A 20051-nucleotide genomic window follows, 5' to 3' on the forward strand; every position below is an offset into this window, starting at 1 on the left:
CGACGTCTATGTGCAACCACAGGAAACATAGGTATGAATGTGGTCATGCAAAACAAGCCAGTAACTCCAAAATTCACAACTATTGGAAACTGTGAGCTTCTAGCGGAAACTGCTACGATTTACTATTCGTTCATTGGTATAGCTCTGGGTTCGTCAAAACTGCTAATGCTGAAACCTATTTTTTCTGCTAATTATAGTACCCTTACGGCTTTTACATACTACCACTTACTGTCTTAAACGATTTCATTAGCGATAAAATATTTTAGGCTTTAAGGCTGGTTATCTTTAAAACTGTTTTGTGTCGCACTGATTGGAAAATGCGATTTCGCTAGCGGAAATTACTTTCGCACCAAAGTCCGTTTTTCGGACTGTAGCTCACCTTTATTGCATAAATACGGTTTTGCATCCATAATAAAGGATCCTTTTTCTGAAATGATACACAATACATTTTGTTCATGACACTGAATTGCGAGGAAGACTCAGCAAGACAAAAAAAGCAACAAAAAGTTCCATTCTGTAATTCCTAACGAGAACAAGATTGCGGTAAGTCAATGCCGACGAGTGACATAATGCCTTCGTAGCACATGCGTCGAAGAAACCCTAATGGAACAGAGAAACAGTTACTGAATGGGACAAACTGCAAGATATTCAGAATTTTATAATTGCCGGATACCACTACCAATTTCAGGCTTGCACCAACCCTAACATGCAGCTGCATGCACGAACTATAGTTTACAGTTAGTAAAATACTCAGGGTAGTAAAATGTAACTTTTATGTTGACTGTTTCAGCATAACTCCACGTTCTATCTAATCCTATGGGAAAACCAATTCGCATGCAGTTAACCTTTCCTTGAAGTTCAAGATTGTAAGATATTTGTGCCAGCTGTGGAATGTGGCGATTAAGCAACAAATTACTATCTTTTTCCAGCAACTGGTACAAATATCTCATAATGTTGCATTAAAAATTTCTATGCCTTTCACATGCATTAAGTATTATACTAACTGTCGGCTATTATCTCTGTATAGAACTATGTCTACAGATAAGCGCAAAACAAATTTGTAATAGCGCATTAAATAAATTATCAATACGTTATTGACAGCTAGCAATTTGCTACAAACCTTAGGGTTTCGAATAGTTCACTGACAGAGACCCAGAAATGTATTGCCAAGAACAGATAGGAATGAAGACGTACGCAGACATCGCACTCTTTCTGCTTGTGTGTAAGGAGAACACACAAGAATTTTTGAAAGAACCGACTACCTTTCACAGAATCTCAGTTCAAGACACTTGGCGCATACTGAAAGTGATGAAATAAAGAAACGAGAGAAGGGACTTGTTAAACATCTTTCACGGGGAACAGTGAGTTCAAGAAATGCAGTAACTGCCGTAAGTAAAAATGAAGGCTATATAATTATTGGAAGAATCGTGTGGAAACGTAATTCACCCAAAAATGATTCAGCTTACAGAACCATCATTCGCAAGAAAAGCTAGTCAGTCAGGTACCCTTACCAGGTACGCTTAATAGAAGAGATAGAGCAGGAAAATGGTGCATTTGAAAAGTATGCCATCGAAGAATACTAGGCGATGATACAAGACTTGGAGCGTCAGAAGGGAACAATAACAGAGACAGAATGAGACTATCAAGAAAAAAATTTAAGAGGCTTTTGAGTGAAATACGAGGGAAAATCGGGCAAAAACCACACACTCGCCACAGAGGGATCATAGGATGATTCCATTAGGAAATAATCGCCACGCACGTTAAGACATTTATCCCACGGGAGACGAGACGAACAATTATTGCTTCGTAGAACGCGGTCGGCCGCTGACAGATCCAATCGTGCAGTTGTCGTCCGATTGAAACTGACTTTACGGCGCTTAGCAGTTCTTCAAAGTGCTGCGCAATGATTGTGGTTCCACGCTCGAGGAACCGACGGGCAGAGGGCCGCAGCAGTCGAAGGAGGAAGTCATCATCACCTTGCCTTACTTTGATTTCTTTGGCGGGGGAAATATGGGATGTTTCTGCTGTTGGCTTTGCCGTTTGGATCGGGGCTGGCAGAATGCTGTCGGACAGAATCATCCTGTTGCACGGCAACGCCCAGCACCACACTGTCAATCGTACGAGGGCTACCATTCAGCAGTTGGGTTGGGCAACACTGCAGCATCCTCCACACAGCCTGGATCCTTCACCGTGTGATTTTCACATCTATGGCGATCTGAAGACAAACATGCACAGGCGTCGGTTTCAGTTGGACGAGGAAGTGCACGAGAGGGTGCTGTTGTGGATCTGACAGCGGCCATCTGCGTCCCATGAAACATTAATATATTATCTCGTCTTCCAGCCGGATAACTGTCTTAAAGAGTGCTGTGATTACTTTTGAATGGAAGTACTTCACGGTTTCTTTGTGGCAGATGTTAGATTTTTATTTGACCTTCTCTTGTGGTTAAGCGAAAATGGAAAGATTATCAGAAGACAGCAACAGATGGAGGCAGCATTATAGAAGTCTAAAGACTGATGACATAAAAAAAGAGCATGTCGAAAGAAGGTCGCCGCATTCAGCCACATGTTTGTTTAGTGAGGCAGCGTCACAGAGATACTCATCAAACTCTGGGAGTAGACCCTACGACAGATGCCTCGTGAAATAATGGAGAACGCAAAACTCAGGAGCAGAGTGAACATATGCTAGCATTTGATAGTAGGTATGTATGGCCGCGGTCGAAGAAATTTTTTCGGTTCCTGACGTTTCGCCCAAAGTTGCGCTGGTGCACCTCCAAAGACGTCCAGCGCAACTCTCGACGAAACCTATGGAAGCGAAATGTTTCTTCGACCACGGCCATGCAGCCAGGAGGACTCGTCAGTAAGTATGACATCCGGTCTCGAAAGCCTCCATTGTATCATCGACACGTGATGTTGTTAGGCTATGGAGGAAGTGGCAGACACTGTCCAGCCGGGACGCAGCGAGGGCGGCAGCGGCAGGTACTGACGTGCGGTGTGCGGGCTGTGCGGCGAGAGGAGTATCCAGCAGGCGGTGGCGGGCAGCTGCAGCGCGGCGACGACGGCCGCCGCCTCGGCGACCACCCCGCGCCGCGACATGATCCATCAGGCTCTGGGCGGGCAGCAAGCGCGGCTGCCCGTGGCGCACTGCACACCGGCCACGCTATCCTCCGCGCCTCGGATCGCCGCTTATCGCCGCCCGTTCTGACACATAGGCCCTTATCGGGCAGCGCATGACGGCGCGCCGGCGCTCAGTACAGCCAGCCCTCACTCTATAATGGCAGCCTGCTATCGCCACTCCTCATCACCGTTGACAGTCTTATTAATACCTGTCACTTCGCGAGGAGAAGGCCAAAACAGACGCTGCCTTCGCAAACAACTAACACCAACAGCCAAGGATCTATACCATCAGCAATGAAAGTTGGTTTCAAAACAATGAAAAGTGGTTTTCGAGATGGCAAATTTATTTTGTGTTTAATCTTCGTAACCGGTTTCGGTCATTAAAACCACCTACAGCCCAAGGCTCTAGGTGACGACATGATGATGATGATGATGATGAGTTTGTGGGCGCTGAACTGCGCGATCATCAGCGCCCGTACAAAGTCCCAATTTGTACATTGTCCAGTTTTTTTTACACAGTCCAATCTAGCCACAGTCACAAATGAGATGAGGAAAACACAAACACCCAGTCCTTGGGCAGAGAAAATCCCCAACCCGGCCGGGGATCGAACCGAGGACACCGTACTCCAGAGGCAGCAATGCTGGCCACTGGGCCACGAGCTGTGGACTAGGTGACGAGAGGAGCCAGTGCCTGGAGCTTCAGTGTGATATCAATTAGTATTTGTTGTGTGTGGGGGGATGGGGGGGGGGGGAGGGGGGAGCATGTCTCCTTGCGCGAGTGGTTCGTGACAGACTCTAGTTAATTTCAAACTGCAGCTTCCAGCATTAACTCTTTTGGCCACCTGGAGTCTTGGTCCGAGTTGCTCGCGATTAACAAAACCCGTCACCAACATTATTAACTATCATTATATATTTTTTGCCCCCAGGTCAGTGGTTAACTCTAACATTACACGATTATTCAATTTTTCTTGTTTCCTTCTTCCTTTTCTCTTCCAAAACATCTTCATTCTTTAACTCTGTTCCTGTATCGTTTGCTCTGTCCGTGTTTTGCCTGTTTTCTTCCTTTCTTTTACTTCAAATTTCGTGCTCACAATTTTGTTTTTGCATTCGTCTCCATTTACCACTTCCGTATTGATTCCTGCCTGTTTTAGGTCTTTTTATGTATCTTGACCCAATTTTTTTCTAACTGGACTGTTTACTACATCAAAAATCCTCTTTGTGAGTCTGTTGTTGTTCCTTCCATGTATGTCTCCACAGAATGTTAGTCGGCATTTTCAGATCGTGTCTGAAAGTCCGTCTGTGTGCTCCTGTGATTCTTTGGTTGGTCGCTTCATCCATACACCATCTCTGTGTACTGCTCCAAAAAAATTTCTCAGGGTTTTTCGTTCTATTTGTTCTGTCTCTGTGATGACTGATGCTACGATTGCCGTCGTTTTTGAAGCGTAGAGTGCTTACTGTGCATTTTACTGTATTATAGTGCCTGAGTTTGGCTATCTCCACCGCCACTTTTTACGATTATAAGAAGTATGACCGCCGAGCTCCTTCACGATGTCGAAAGAACTTTCGTATTTTCTTTTAAAGGACACAGGCTATTTTTACATTAATTTTCCACTCAGCTGTGTTTGTTGTTTATTTCTTTTGCAATCCACTTAAAGCCTCTTCAGAAGCTTAAACACAGTTATTGACATCCTGAAATGTAGTAAATGTTTCCATAACTGTGCGATGTGCCTGAAGATGAATCCACACAGGCCTTCGAAATCTTTTGCACATAAAGTAAACAACAAACACAGCCGAGTCCAAAATAATGTTGACAACAGCCTGCATGCTCCAAACCAGAGAAATTTACCGCTACCGTCCTCATTAACCAGCTTAATGGAAGCAACAAGTTTATTACCAATAAAAACTCCGAAAAAAATCCTCACTCTGGGGCATGTACATCAATGTATCCCCAATAAGCGGCGAGGATTAGAAAGGGATGATGTACATTTCTGTCCACTAAGTATTCCTCTTGCGACAGAGAAAGGCCAGTCTTATGCAAAACTTTGATAGAGAACTCTGCCAAACGATATGAAAACTTTAAACGACACCACCATGTCTCGTTGACGTAAGAGACGATACAATCATCACATAAAGCAAAAATGGCTCTGAGCACTATGGGACTTAACATCTATGGTCATCAGTCCCCTAGAACTTAGAACTACTTAAACCTAACTAACCTAAGGACAGCACACAACACCCAGTCATCACGAGGCAGATAAAATCTCTGACCCCACCGGGAATCGAACCCGGGAACCCGGGCGCGGGAAGCGAGAACGCTACCGCACGACCATCACATAAAGCAGTTCGAACAAAAGGGGGCACAAACAATTTACAGAAAATGGGTTCGGTGTGTGTGTGTGTGTGTGTGTGTGTGTGTGTGTGTGTGTGTGTGTGTTTTCTACCAGCACAGACAACAACAACAACAGTGTGTGTGTGTGTGTGTGTGTGTGTGTGTGTGTGTTTTCTACCAGCACAGACAACAACAACAACAACAACATTAATCAGACACTGTGAGCAGCACTATCACATTATACGCTGGCGACATTTGTCCATAGGAACGCATCGGCACTAAAGGAAGTGCAAAAATCCTTAGACAGAATTTCCATTCGATGTAATAAATGGCAGATTCCTTTAAATGTGGATGAGTGCTAGATAACGCCAGCAACAAAGAGAGGAAAGATATAATTCTGAAGACCATCATATCATCTGAATACTTACAAGTAACTTAGAAAAAAGATAAGATGGAGAACGTGCACATTAAATCAGTGGCAGCGAACGTCAGGTGTCGACGTAAAACGCCACTTCTGCTTTTCTTAAAACGTAACAAAAATTTTCCGGAAAGTGTTGTGCGAATGCGTTTGTGATGAGCACTGAGCACACGTGGCACCCATTTTGCACAAAGCTTTGTCATGTTCATTTCCTGGTGCAACATATGACCAACACGTTCCTTTAATATCCCTGGGGCATTAGCAATTCCACGCACCTTCATACGTCGATCTTCCACAATCAATCGTGCATTTTGCAGATTATCTGGGACGCTTTCTCGGCCACATTTAAGCTCGAACACTCATTTCTTCATGGTGAAAATTCAAGGTGAAGAGCCACCACAGACGATTACAAGATGCAAATGAAATATATACAAACTGCAAATGAATGTCGATCGGTCTTAAACTCAATTTAACTACTGCACAATACTCTTTTTTTTTCATTTTCAACACCAAGTTCACTGCAACTGCTTCAAACGACTGCTTATAGTCAGCTGCTGCCTTGAGTGACTTGTAATTTTTCGTGGCTAACACGAGTACCAAGTAAGAAGGAAAAAAAAGCACCCGAGTAGTGCTGCAATCTTTGGGTGAAGCCGAGAACTATTCAGTCATCTCTCTTAGTGACTAGGACTAAGGCAATTTTGATACAGTGGCGGATCCCACTCTGCGACGGGCAGTGTCGTTCACTGGAGTGGGCGCACAGAGAGTGGTGTGAGAGGCACGACAAGCGTGAAGACGCTCGGCGCCGGTGTTTACGGACGTGCTGACAGTACCGGCAACTGGCTGCTCCCCGCAGCCGTGTCCAGCGCTAATTAAGTGCCCGAGGTGGGCCGACACGGCCGTCCCCAGCGAGGGCCCTCGCCGCCCAATTAGGGCATGCGCAACGGGAAACTCGTCGCACCCAGTCCAAAGTGCTCGCGTCCCGCGGAGAAGTGCCTGCCTACACCTGCTTTACTAATTTCCGTCGCACGGCGAGCGAACAAACTAATTAACACCGAACAAGAAAGGTGGAGCCATTTCCTTAAATAATGTTCCCGCCGCAAAGTGCACACAAAAGGGTACAAAAGACTGCGTGATATTTCTTCTTAGGCAAACCATTGTTTACAGCAGCAGTAATGATGTCATGTTCTACGCTATCTAACAAAAGCGTCACACTTCACAGACATAATCCCATAATCAAACTTCATTACACATATGAATTAATTTCGTGCTGCCACAACAGTCCGGTTTCTGCAAAGCCACCCTATGTTACAAACAATGCGAAGCAGCTATTATGATATCATGAATGTGGGAAAAGGAATTAGACCTCGAGCTCTTTAACGAACCCGCAACATAAAGCTATCATGAATCCGAAGATCGGTTTGAAGGCCGCAGTACTTCATTAAACTTGGTCTTATTGAACGTGCTATTCCCTTGCCATCCTCCAACTATGGAAGTGACAGAGGTCTCTATCATTTAACGTGGACCGCCTTTCTTGGCATTTTTCATACGTATAAATCATTTACAAACCAGAAAGAAGCGATATTCGTATAATTGCATACAATGGGTGCCCGCCCTACGAGTCGCCAGGCACATTTTTTTCTGGTATTTCAGCAGATATTTGCAATTTAGTTTCTGCAGTGCGGAGCTGGAGTCAACCCAAATAAATACTGCTCATCACGTCGTTCATGCTAGGCCAGTGCCGACGGAAAGTGTCGGTTTGTTCATCGTTGCAAACAAAGATATTTTTAAAGCGGAATTTTACGTGCGCGTTCGACATAGCGGTCGCGAATTAGTCTATCGTGGTATTCGTTTCAAAGATACATAGTGACAGTAAAACACAAAGAACAACCAGGACGCTTACAGCGACTGAATAGCGCTGCTGCACGGCGTTGGCAAGTGAGCGCGGGCCACGGAGGTTCTTTCGCTGCTGGCGTTGGCGTTCTGATTTTTCTTCATGTTTTAAGAGTCTACGTCGATACATATCGATAAGCTGATTATCGCACTATACTAATTTGGGACTATCATATCGACCCACATATGACAGAATCCAAGTCTTGATGACCAAATTGACAAGGAGACTACGTGGCAATTGGGTTTTTCTAATTTTTTTTTCTTTTTTTTTTTTTGTGCTTAACGGCACGTGAAGTTCAGAATTCTACAATCAGTCGCTCAAAGCATCTCGATGCAACTCTCAATAATTACAGAGAAAATCGACTTTGAATGTTCCCGAGCATCTTCAGTACACTAAATCAAGATCGGTTTTTTAACAGGTAGACTGTGGTGGAATGCTAGCCTGCCAGGTAGGGGACCTCGATTCGATCCCCAGCAAACGCACCTTTCTAAACAAAGGTGCATGTGTTACGTACATTTCTATGAAGAATAAAATACGTAAAGATGGAAAAAAATCGCGAGCGCTCGAGACTTGTAGTTACTGAATCGCTAGTTCTGCTCTTTTCACCTTCATTTCTTTCGTCTTTTTCGATACAATATCATTTGAATATAGAATCTATCGAACAGGCCTATTTGCGTATCAACACACATATAATTGTTATTTTACAAAAAATGCATTTCTTCTAATTTCTAGTCAAACGTCGCCCACAAAAACACTGTTTTCATTGCCAACATAAGTTCTCAACTATCGGCGTTTAGTAAAAGATGGTTGATAAAGTTTGTTTAAATTAAGAAAAGTGTTAGTGTAGTAGAACATGCACCTTCGTTTACAACTTTACCGCGGCTGTCAATCGAACCCGGGCCGCCCACATCACAGGCAAGCACACTAATACAGAGGCACCCGGCCCGTCGGAAGAAACAACCTGTCATTAGGGTATTAAATATGCGCGGAAACTTTCAAGTCGATTTTGTCGAGACTTCTCGAGAGTTGCATCGAAATGCTTTGGGGAACTAGTATCTGACTTCTGAATTTCACGTACCATACATACAAAACAATATTGAAATCTAATTGGCGTGTGGTCTCCTTGTGAGATTTGAGCCCCGTTCCACCCAGTATAAGTCCAGAGTCTTAACAGATGCACCAAGTAACGTGCTCGTAGCAAGCGAAATCATCTCATCTCATAACGGAAAACCGACCGATAACGGAAAACCGACCGATCGCCCGATATCATCCTACAGAACGCACGTTTGAACTTGGAACTTGCAACGTTGTCTGATGCACTGCAGACTAAAATGAAGTACGAATGGTCCTCAAATAAGACTTTTCGACAATTAGCTACCAGTTAGCTGTCTTCAGCCATTCACAACAATGAAACTCTGATAATGTTGAGCTACAAGCAAGTACGTAATTCGCGTGTCAAGAGTTCTGCGTTCCCTGAACAACGAATACGGCTCTTGCAACGCTTAAATCTCGAAATAATACCCCCTATTTGCCACACTGCATGTGCCTTTTTCCAACAACACAATGCTTCATCAACAGAAAATCGCAGTATTCTTCGTAACACACACGTATCATTTACGATTATCCGCCACTAACAATTCCCTAAATCTAATATCCACCTAACGCCTCCGCAACACATCCAACGCTGGTTCAATAAGATGCTGCAGCAAATACGTATTCCTACTCCTACTTCTACATCTAGTGACTTAAAATATTGATTTTACAGCAACGATGTGGGTCTCTCGAACTGTGTAGGTCCACATGGATTATCATCAGAATCAAATCGAAAATAAACGCGGTAAAATGATTTTAATTTACAAATTTTAGGCCACTACAACTTAATAAATCATAGTAACTTTGCAAATCGCTACCCAATGGAAGCGTCGTGTGGAAGGCTCTTAGGAAACTGAACGACACTTTCGAGTCTACTATCACGGTGTTAAATGGAGCATATAAACAGCGGCACAGTCCCGTAATGAAAGAAAAAAAGTCCCGTCATCCGTTGTGATTTTTATAGCTTTAGTCTCAGTTAGGAAGACATTTGTGCTTCTTCACGTTTCACCACAATGAGATGTATAGAACAAACTGTAGCTGTAGCTATTCTATGGCAGTAAAGGAGAAATCATAGCGCTTCGGTTATGGCGATAGATTTCTCTCAGTTATCACGGCAGAAGTACACTACTATATAAAATCAGTTCATGGACGACTAGCACCAAAAGTACACATGCAGCAAACTGGAAGGGTGACTTAAACATTCCGTAAGTTCTTTGCACATCTCCTATTTTGTTGTTGCAACTTTTTGTCGTTACAGACTCAAGTATGTGAGATTGACGAAAAGATTATCTGAAGTGTCACTACGAAGTCGTTTTAAAAAAAACTTGCATCACGGTGCAGTGCTATAGAACTACTTCTCCACTGAATCATAACCTAAGGCTACCTAATTTTTTCAAGACTCATTGCCCTGAAATTCAGTATTACTACACCACGGATCGGCGCCACAAACGAGGATGCCCTTCACGGAGGCAGGCGGTGAGAAATACACTTATGCGTTGTGTTTAGATCATGGCACTTAAAAATACAAGAAGCTTCAGAAGAAGCAGCATTCATGGAAAATTGTAATAATAATTTTATTATACACAGAATTTCCTATCTCAGTAGATAATTATATCTACTGAGATAGGAAATTCTGTGTTGAATAAAATTATTATTACAATTTTCCATGAATGCTGCTTCTTCTGAAGCTTCTTGTATTTTTAAGTGCCATGATCTAAACACAACGCATACCTACAAGTAGAAACTAGTTCTAATGGTCGAAAGCTGAAGAAATAAAAAACAAACGGCCGCTTCCTTGAACGCACTTACCGAGCAGAATATAAAACTACAATTCTTTTTCCTGTTCTTGTGCCCGAAGGAATAATAAGAGTGCAGTAACATGGGTCTGCTGCGGAAATGATATCGCTCCAAAGATTTTTGAAAGCCAAGTTACAGCGCGCTATTACCTTGAACATAGGAAACGCTTCTTACGTTCCAGTAAAGCATCATCTTTCAAATCCTTCCGTGTTTTCCAACAAACTTTAGAGAGTTACTGCATCGGCAACACAAATAACCTTATGGGTTCACGGTTCAGAGTTGTAAATAATGACGCCGGCCGCAGTGACCGTGCGGTTCTGGCGCTGCAGACCGGAACCGCGGGACTGCTACGGTCGCGGGTTCGAATCCTGCCTCGGGCATGGGTGTGTGTGATGTCCTTAGGTTAGTTAGGTTTAAGTAGTTCTAAGTTCTAGGGGACTTATGACCTAAGATGTTGAGTCCCATAGTGCTCAGAGCCATTTGTAAATAATGACCACATACTTACGAAGCTTTAAGAATCGGTTTTAAAGAATGACTCCGGAATATACTAAAAGGCTCTACCTATCGCTCTTGTAGGCATGGCAAGGATATGATTAGATTAATTACAGCGCGCACAGAGACAGTCGTTCTTCCCATGTTCAATACATGAACGGAACGATAAAATCCCTAATAGGTGGTACAGTGGGACGTTCCCTTTGCCACGTGTTTCACAATGGTTTTCAGAGTGTAGATGCAGAAGTAGAAAAATATGGAAAGACATAACACTGATCAATGAATAAATCAGTCAGGAGTTTTACTCAGTGCTGAGCGTCGTGACCCCATGAACCAAGCGTCTCCATCTCGGAAGGTCACCGACTTCTCTTAGAGCCTGCTGAAGAGGTAGACTTGAGATGTTCTTGATTTTAGCAATCCACCTGCTCGCTACTCTCCCCTTTTTTATGTACTCCATCTCTTTTCGCAACATGGCCGAAGAACTGGATAATTTTTTGGTTCACAAGAGAAGAAAGGCGCCTGGAAATAATGAGTTGTTCAATAACGCACACATTAATTCTATCGGTCCTTTTAAGTGGATCATCGTACGTGAAATGCACCAATACGCTGCGTATCTCTGGCCTTAAAAGCCCATCTTTCAGAACGTAAAGGAAAACATGAGTGTTTCAAATCTTTGTGCTGTCTGTTATCGCTCTGTTCTACCAGATCTTTGTGATCTTCATAACCAATCGCCCTAGCGCGATCCGTTTCTTATCTTATCTTCAAAACTTCCGCTGTCGCACATGATTCACCCAAGATAAATGAAAGAATGCACTGTTTCCAGTTCCTTTAATCGGCCTGTCAGTTAAACTTGCGCTCTTCGAACAATTATCGTAAGTTGGGACTTGTTAATATTGATTTCTAATCATATGACAGACTAAGGTTCTTTTACTTTTATTAGTAGCGTAACAAGTTCATCTTCGCCGCTGGCTTAAAGCACGGTATCATGAGCAAATCGGAAATGAGTTCTTCCAGCAACTGAGACGTTTTCGGTCCGACCATCAACAGCTTTCCTAAAGAATAAATATACTTTTAATATTTTTATTTTTATCATCTTTTATTTAGATAAGAGAATGAAATTTATTGCACAGATAACTAAAATTGTGGATGTGTCGTCAGCTTTATTCTTTGGTAGGAGTTATATCTTTGCACATTTTTGCCACCATACGCCTACACCAAGTATCTGTCAAACCACAAGAACAGTGGCATTTGCAAAACAGGACAACGGTAACACATTACGTGAATACGCTGCCACTTCTATGTGCATGGCACTTCTTCGAGGTAACTATATTTGCGTTAGGCAACGTTCGCAAAATGATGTGCTCCCGTTTCGCAATGATAACGAAGTTTGCTATTTATACAACTAAACAGTCTATAGTGGTTTAGAAAATGGAAACTAGGTCTTAATAAACTGCGTTGTAAGAACGAAAACGCCGCCTTCATCTAACAAATTTGTAACTGTGTTATCCACTTTCAGAATGATCTAGAATTCGGTCTCTCCAATCCAGCAGTGCCATAGGAGTCCACGTTTTTCTCCTAAGTTAAGGGTTGAGTGTGCATTCGGTCTTAAATGCTTATGTGTTGTGTTTCTGCAGACCAAATTTCGAAGTGCCCCAGTGTTAATCCAAACATTCGTGGCTGCCTAGAAACTTTGCTAATCGATGTACAAGATAGTTAATTCAGCGAACTGATTCGACGTGGATGGCGAAACTTGGCCCATACGTAAAAAGAGCTGCTACGGTATAGTGCAGAAGCTAACGAAAAACTGCCCAGTGAGACGAACGGAAATAACACTTTTATTCAGAGGCAAAATTACACTGAATCCACCGCGATGTACGATGATGCCCCGAACATTACAAAGGCAGGTACTTGGTTCCTGACAGGGTGTGTGATCACCACTGACGGCAAAGCATGCTCCCATGCTGGTTCAAAAATGTGTGTGAAATCTTATGGGACTTAACTGCTAAGGTCATCAGTCGCTAAGCTTACACACTACTTAACCTAAATTATCCTAAGGCAAACACACACACCCATGCCCAAGGGAGGACTCTAACATCTTCCGGGACTAGCCCCCATGCTGGTCACAAGAGTGGTAAGGAGCTTGCGTGGTAGGAGGTTCCATTCCTACACCAGCCGCAGCTGCTGGATGGTCGTCGGTGCCTGTGGACGTGCTGTGATACGTTACCCCAAGGCATCCTGCATGTGCTCGGTAGGGTTTCAGTTGGTAGAACGGGCAGGGCAGGGCAGTCCATGCGCCGAATATCCTCTCGATACAAGAGCTGCTCCACCCGTTCGATGTGGTTGCGCATTGTTACTCACAAACTATATCAGGGACGAATACACTGCTAAAAAAATGCACATGGGGGAGGGAGTACAGCGTCACAATAACGCTGAGCGGTGACTGTATCGAAGTCATAGATTTAGAAGCCAGTACGTCCGTGCAACATTACGGCTGCCCACACCTTAACACCTGGGCCACCTCGCGGTAATGTTCGACAATGCTGGACGTACCGTCGTATGTCGAGAGGTGGGTAAACGTAATGCAACCAGGAACTCTCGAACGCAACAGTTTTTGTAGTACACCTGTAATGGTGTAGGGAGGCATAAGGTTCCAAGGGGGGCCCTGACCTCTAAATCTTTGAACACGGAGCACTCAATAGTCAAATGGTTCAAATGGTGCAAATGGCTCTGAGCACTATGGGACTCAACATCTTAGGTCATAAGTCCCCTAGAACTTAGAACTACTTAAACCTAACTAACCTAAGGACACCACACACACCCATGCCCGAGGCAGGATTCGAACCTGCGACCGCACTCAATAGTCGATGTCATTACAACACAGTAGTCTTTCCTCAAGTGCGTCTTTCCAGGGATGAATTCGGCCTTGAGTTCTTTTAATGCACGACAATGCGCGACCGCATCGAACAGCGCAGGTAGATGAATTCTTAGAACGAGACGATATTCGGCGAATGAATTGGCCTACCAGTAACCCACACTTAAATCCATCGAGAACGTGTGCGATGCGCTCGGGAAACGTTTTGCAGTACGGAGGAATGGAACACCTTACCACCAGAACTCGTTAGCAACCTTGTGGCAAGCAGGTGAGCCCGTGCCAGAGTATCCATTTCCGTCCTATTAAGAACTATGGCACACCTTCTGTAATGTTTGGTGGACACTCATAAATCGCGGTGACGTCTGTGTAATTATTGTCTTTCAATTAAAGTGTCATTTCTGTTCACCTGATTCAGTATTTCTTTTAGTTGCATTCTCTAATGCACTACTATGTATGGATGAAGTTTCATCGAGTTTAGTTACTCGGCAATGACATATCAAGTGAAAGTTACTTATATCCTCCAGTTTTGCACACCACTGTATGAGAGTGGTCTGACAAGTCTGGTAAGTCTGGTAAGTTTCCATGAACGAACGCAATATTTTTGTTGAACTTCTGTCGTTAGTGAGCTTGATTATTCCAAGGATCGTATAAAGAATTTCAACAATCTACAGTGTGCAGTCCATTGTTGACAGCAATCTAAAATGATCAGTGTGTCGACTGTGATTGAAGAATGGAGAAAACCGAGTCTTCGTGCTGTTATTTAACATTTTCATTTGAAGGGTTGGACTAGCGCCCGAAATAAAACTGAATTGGACGAAGTTCACACGGACTCTGCACGATCGTTAGAGATCCATTTTCTTTTGGCTTAATGAATTTAGACGTGGTTGGACAAGCACTGAAGACAAAGCACGCTCCGGCCATCCAACTATGGTCACCACAAACCAAACCACTGACAAAATCCATGATATTGTCACGCGAGACGGCCGAGTAAAAATTCGTGAGATTGCTGAGACTGTTGGAATCTCAACTGAGGGAGTGCGTAATATCCTCACGAAGAACTGGCTATGAAGAAGCTGTGTGCGAGGTGTGTGCCACGATTGCTCACAGTCGACCAAGAGCGCATCCGACACTACATTTCAACACAAAGTCTGACGACGTTTAATCGCAATCCGCAAACCTTTTTACGCCTATCTGTAACTGCTGATGAAATATGGGTCCACCACTGTAAAACAGAGACAAACCGGAAATAGAAACAATGGACATAGGTTGTTCAAAGTGCATCAAAGACCAAACCAACGACCATTCTGTGGCTCGGTAACATGACGGCCACTGTTTTTCTACACACACCAAAATAATATTTGCATCACCTCGGTTCCGAGAGTTCCGGAACCTGAACAGAAAATTGGAATAGAGATCAACATAACGTTCATTTCCATTCTTTTTATTGCTCATGGAAACCACAGATTGTATGTTGTACCACCATACAGCGAAACCTTCAGAGATGGTGGTCCAGATTTCTGGACACACCGGTACCTCTAATACCCGGCAGCACGTCCTCTTGCATTGATGCATGCCTGTATCCATCGTGGCATACTACCCACAAGTTCATCAAGGCACTGTTGATCCAGATTGTTCTACTCCTCAACGGCGATTCGGCATAGATCCCTCAGAGTGGTTGTTGGGTCACGTCGTCCATAGACAGCCCATTTCAATCTATCGCAGGCACGTCGATAGGGTTCTTGTCTGGAAAACATGCTGGCCACTCTAGTCGAGCGATGTCGTTATCTTGAAGGAAGTCATTCACAAGATGTGCACAATGGGGGCGCGAATTGTCGTCAGTGAAGAATGCCTCGCCAATATGCTGCCGATATGGTTGTACTCATTGGTCGGAGGATGGCAGTCACGCATCGTACAGCCGTTACGGCGCCTTCCATGACCACGAACGGCGTACGTCGACCCCACATAATGTCGCCCCAAAACAGCAGGGAACCTCCACCTCGCTGCGCTCGCTGGATATGTGTGAAGACGTTCAGCCTGACCGGATTGCCTCCAAACACGTGTCGCATATCATCGGAGGATGATTGACTGGTTGAAGGCATATGCGACACTCGTCGGTGAAGATAACGTGATGCCAATCCTGAGCAGACCATTCGGCGTGTTGTTGGGCCCATCTGTACCGCACTGCATAGTGTCATGGTTGCAAAGATGGACCTCGCCTCGGACGTAGGGAGTGAAGTTGTGCATCATGCAGCTTATTGCGCACAGTTTGAGTCGTGGTCGCAAGAAAAGCATTATTCAACATGGCGGCGTTGTTGCCAGGGTTCCTCCGAGACATAACCCGTAGGTAGCGGTCATATACTGCAGTAGTAGCCCTTGGGCGGCCTGAGCGAGGCACGTCGTCGACAGTTCCTACATCTCTGTATCTCCTTCATGTCCGAACAACATCACTTTGTTTCACTCTGAGACGCCTGGACACTTCCCTTGTTGAGAGCCCTTCCTGGCACAAAGTAACAATGCGGACACGATCGAACCGCGGTACTGAATGTCTAGGCATGGATCAACTACAGACAACACGAGCCGTGTACCTCCTTCCTGGTGGAATGACTGGAACTGATCGGCTCTCAGACCCCTCCGTCTAATAGGTGCTGCTCATGCATGGTGGTTTACATCTTTGGGCGGGTTTAGTGGCATCTCTGAACAGTCAAAGGGACTGTGTCTGTGATAAAATGTCCACAGTCAACGTCTATCTTCAGGAGTTCTGGGAACCGGGGTGTAGAATTCCCAAGGACTAATCATAATAGGTTACTTGGAAAAGGGCAGAACCAAAACTGGACACTATTGTGTTTCACTGATGGCTGAAAAAAAAGGCCAAGGTTGGCACGTAAAAAAGTGCTCTTTCATCAGCATAATGCACCATGCCACACATCAGCGACAAAAATGGCGAAAAGGCATGATTTGGGCTTTGAATTGGTCCCTCATCTACCCTATTCAGCAGACTTGGCGCAAAGTGACTTCTTTCTGTTCTCTACCTCGAAACTTTCGCTTGCTGCAAAGGAATATTCATCAACGAGTATTTTGCACAGTTTGACAGAACCTATTTTTCTGACGGGATGAAAAAGCTGGAGGATCTCTGGACTAAATGTATAGCCCTCAGAGGAGGAACTTGTCGAGAAGTAAGGTGATCTGTTTACGAAACAAGCCTTTTTTCTCACTTTAACAGACGTATTGAAACCACCCTCTGAACTGAAGATAAAATTACGATTTTTTTTTTCCTTGTGCAAGTACAGAGCCGCACAAGCCGGTGTTTGTAATGACAGACAACGGTAGCCTGCAGCTGCTCGCCGGGACAAGGTGTCATCGGATACACCGCAGTCGGTAGCCGTCGAGTTGTCGGCGCACACAATGGGTCGGCATGAATGGGATTCCGGCGCTGAGAGGCGGCTGGGCAGGGCCCAGCCTAACGCCGCGTGAAGTGGCTGCGGGGTGCGCGGCGGCGCGGGGAAGCGGGGCGTTTTTCAGCTTTTATTTCGGAGCCAGACAACTGCAAATTACTGCGCGGCGAGGCGGCAATTACTCGCGCGCTGGCGGCTGGCGGCAGCTAATCAGGGCGCGCGATACGCCGCGATGGGCCCGCGGCACGCACCGCCGGCTCTGCCGCCTCTCGCTGCTGCCAAAAACTTGCTGGTGATGGAGCAACGGCGCCAAAGCAAGAGGGAGAACTGGTGCCCAAAGGGGAGGGGCGAAGAACGTGGTGGTGGATGGTCCAACGAGGTCCGTTCAAAAACTAATGACTTTTTCTGAAATCAGACTGGTTTCATTCAGGATTCCATTGCTCTCCACTCTTTTGGGTACACAAATCTAATTTTAACATAATCTCTGTCCAATGCGACCTGCTTACGCCACCTTCCTGGGAAGGCCTGTATGCCCGCATGGCACCACTCTGCTGGTCGACATCGGAGGCAACACCTCGCTGCATTAACAACCTCACCATCATCCACGTACTGCTTCCTGTGGAATGCATCCTCCACTGGGCCAACCAGATGTCAGTCTGCAGATGCGAGATCCGGGAAATACGGTGGATGAGGAAGAACAGTCCAATGAAGATTTATCAGCTCGTCTGGTTGCGCAGACTTGTGTCACCTCTTGCGTTTTCATGGAGAAAGAGAAGTTCGTTTGCATTTTTCTTCAGCTTCCTGACGGTAGTACGATACACTTGAGAGAAGATAGTTGCACAATGAGGGAGGACAACAAACAGGATTACCCCTTCAGAGTTCCAGAAGACCGTCGCCATAACTTTACCGACTGAGGGTGCGGGTTTGAACTTTTTCTGCGGAAGAGAGGTGGTGTGGCGCCATTTCAAGGATTGTCGTTTTGTTTCCGGTACGGAGTGATGAGCCCGTGTTTCAACGCCTGTGACGATGTTCGACATTGAACTGTCACGATCAGCCTCGTAACGGACAGATGGTCCTCTGTTGCTGTTTACGGTCTCCTGCTAGGCGGCGAGGTCCTCAGCGGGCACACGCCTTTGAGTATCCCAACTGGTGGACGAGTGGGTCAGCGCTACCAATAGAGATGTCCAGTTGAGCCGCGAAGTACTTGTTTGTGATCCGTCGATCACTTCGGTAGTGTTCGCGAGTGCAAACATTGCAGGCATCACGCAGTGTGCGGCCGGCCGGGACGTGAGAGATCGGAAAGGTTTGCGCGACCTTGTTGCGATGATTATAGATTTATCCCCAACGACTTACCGTGCTTTTGTCCACTGTTAGGTCTCCGCAGACATTCTGCAAAGCGCCCACGAACACCTGTGATGCTCTTGGTTTTCGCCAAGAGAAATTTAATGACACCTCTCTGCCATTTCGAAGGCTACGCATAGCGCCACCAAGTATCGGAACTTCATGAAGCTATAGGCGCTGAAGTGGGAATCAACCGAAGGTGGATGAGAAAAATGTGTTGCTTTACTTACTGAACGCTCCTTGTAGATTGGAATGCATAATGGCGTAGCCGCGCGGAGTCTGAATTTCCGCATTTTTGCATCTATTACTAGCAGTTAGGACAAAGTGTTCGGATAATAATGAGCGTAGTAATGATACGATTTTGTTGTTGGTAGTAGTGCTTGTTATAGATACTGATAGTTTATTCATGACAGTGGAAAATATCAATCTGACGGGGCAGTGGTAGTAGTGTTGTAGTGGCAGGACACAAGAAAACAACGGCATGAGGGTAACAACGGCAGCAGCGCTCGTGGTTTTGTTGGTGGTACCGATACATACTTCATAACCAGGGAAGGTGAATACGACAGGAAGGCCACAAAAAAAGTTAACTCTGCCGTGGATACCACCGGTAATTTAAGAGCTTTCGGAAGCGATGATTCCAGTATGTGTCAAACTGCTAACAGTGTAGGAAACCCTTCAAAAAGTTTGCTCAGGTAGTACTGGTAAGGTGACTGCTGGGAACTGCTAGGAGAGATAGTAAAGGAAACTAATCGTTCAGGGAACAGACTGGAGAGGAATATTTAACTGAAGTAGTTGACGGAAGAATAAGCTTACCAACAAGAGCGTATTTTGAATTACTGCATGCTGTATGCATGGTTAAAATCGTAAACGAGAACATAAATATAACAAGAGTTACTTTCCTCGTTGTTGTCTTTTCTGATCTCAATCCGCGATCCGCACTTGACGTTTCCAAGTCAGTCCGTCCAGCCTCATCGGGTTTCTCTCGAGTCGTGGTTCATGAGAGGAATTAAGATTAATCACGCGTGAAGGACAGTATTGTGCGTAAAAAATTCGCAAGCAGAGTGTAGTAATTAATGGTATCATTATGAAAGGAGATAAAATGGAGTTTCACTATTTTTAATAAGACCTACACTTTCAGAAATGATCTATTTAAAATAGAAATTTTTTTCTAGTATGCGGCCGCAGTTTTAGGTTCTCTGATGCGCTGTAATGTCTAACATCACATACCCAGGGACCTACAGGAGAGAGTAACGGAGATCATCCAAACAGCTCATTCTCATCCCCTGCTCTAGAAGTACTGATTTAATATGCTT

General features: G+C 44.8%; 1 protein-coding gene across 4 annotated transcripts in view; it reads right to left on the reverse strand.

The window, feature by feature from the left end:
* LOC126162664 (atypical protein kinase C) overlaps positions 1–20051 on the reverse strand; it is a 761639-nt gene that overhangs the window by 253746 nt on the left and 487842 nt on the right. The window contains exon 1 of one of the 4 annotated variants that reach the window (XM_049919312.1): positions 2985–3128. The exons of the other annotated variants lie outside the window; for them this stretch is intronic. Within the exon in view, the coding sequence (XP_049775269.1) occupies positions 2985–3093 (109 nt within the window). The 5' untranslated portion in view covers positions 3094–3128. Of the gene's footprint in view, positions 1–2984; positions 3129–20051 lie in introns of those variants that run through there. 4 annotated transcript variants of the gene reach the window in all.

The sequence above is a fragment of the Schistocerca cancellata genome, chromosome 2 (assembly GCF_023864275.1).
Source record: "Schistocerca cancellata isolate TAMUIC-IGC-003103 chromosome 2, iqSchCanc2.1, whole genome shotgun sequence".
Taxonomy (NCBI): Eukaryota; Metazoa; Arthropoda; class Insecta; order Orthoptera; family Acrididae; genus Schistocerca; species Schistocerca cancellata.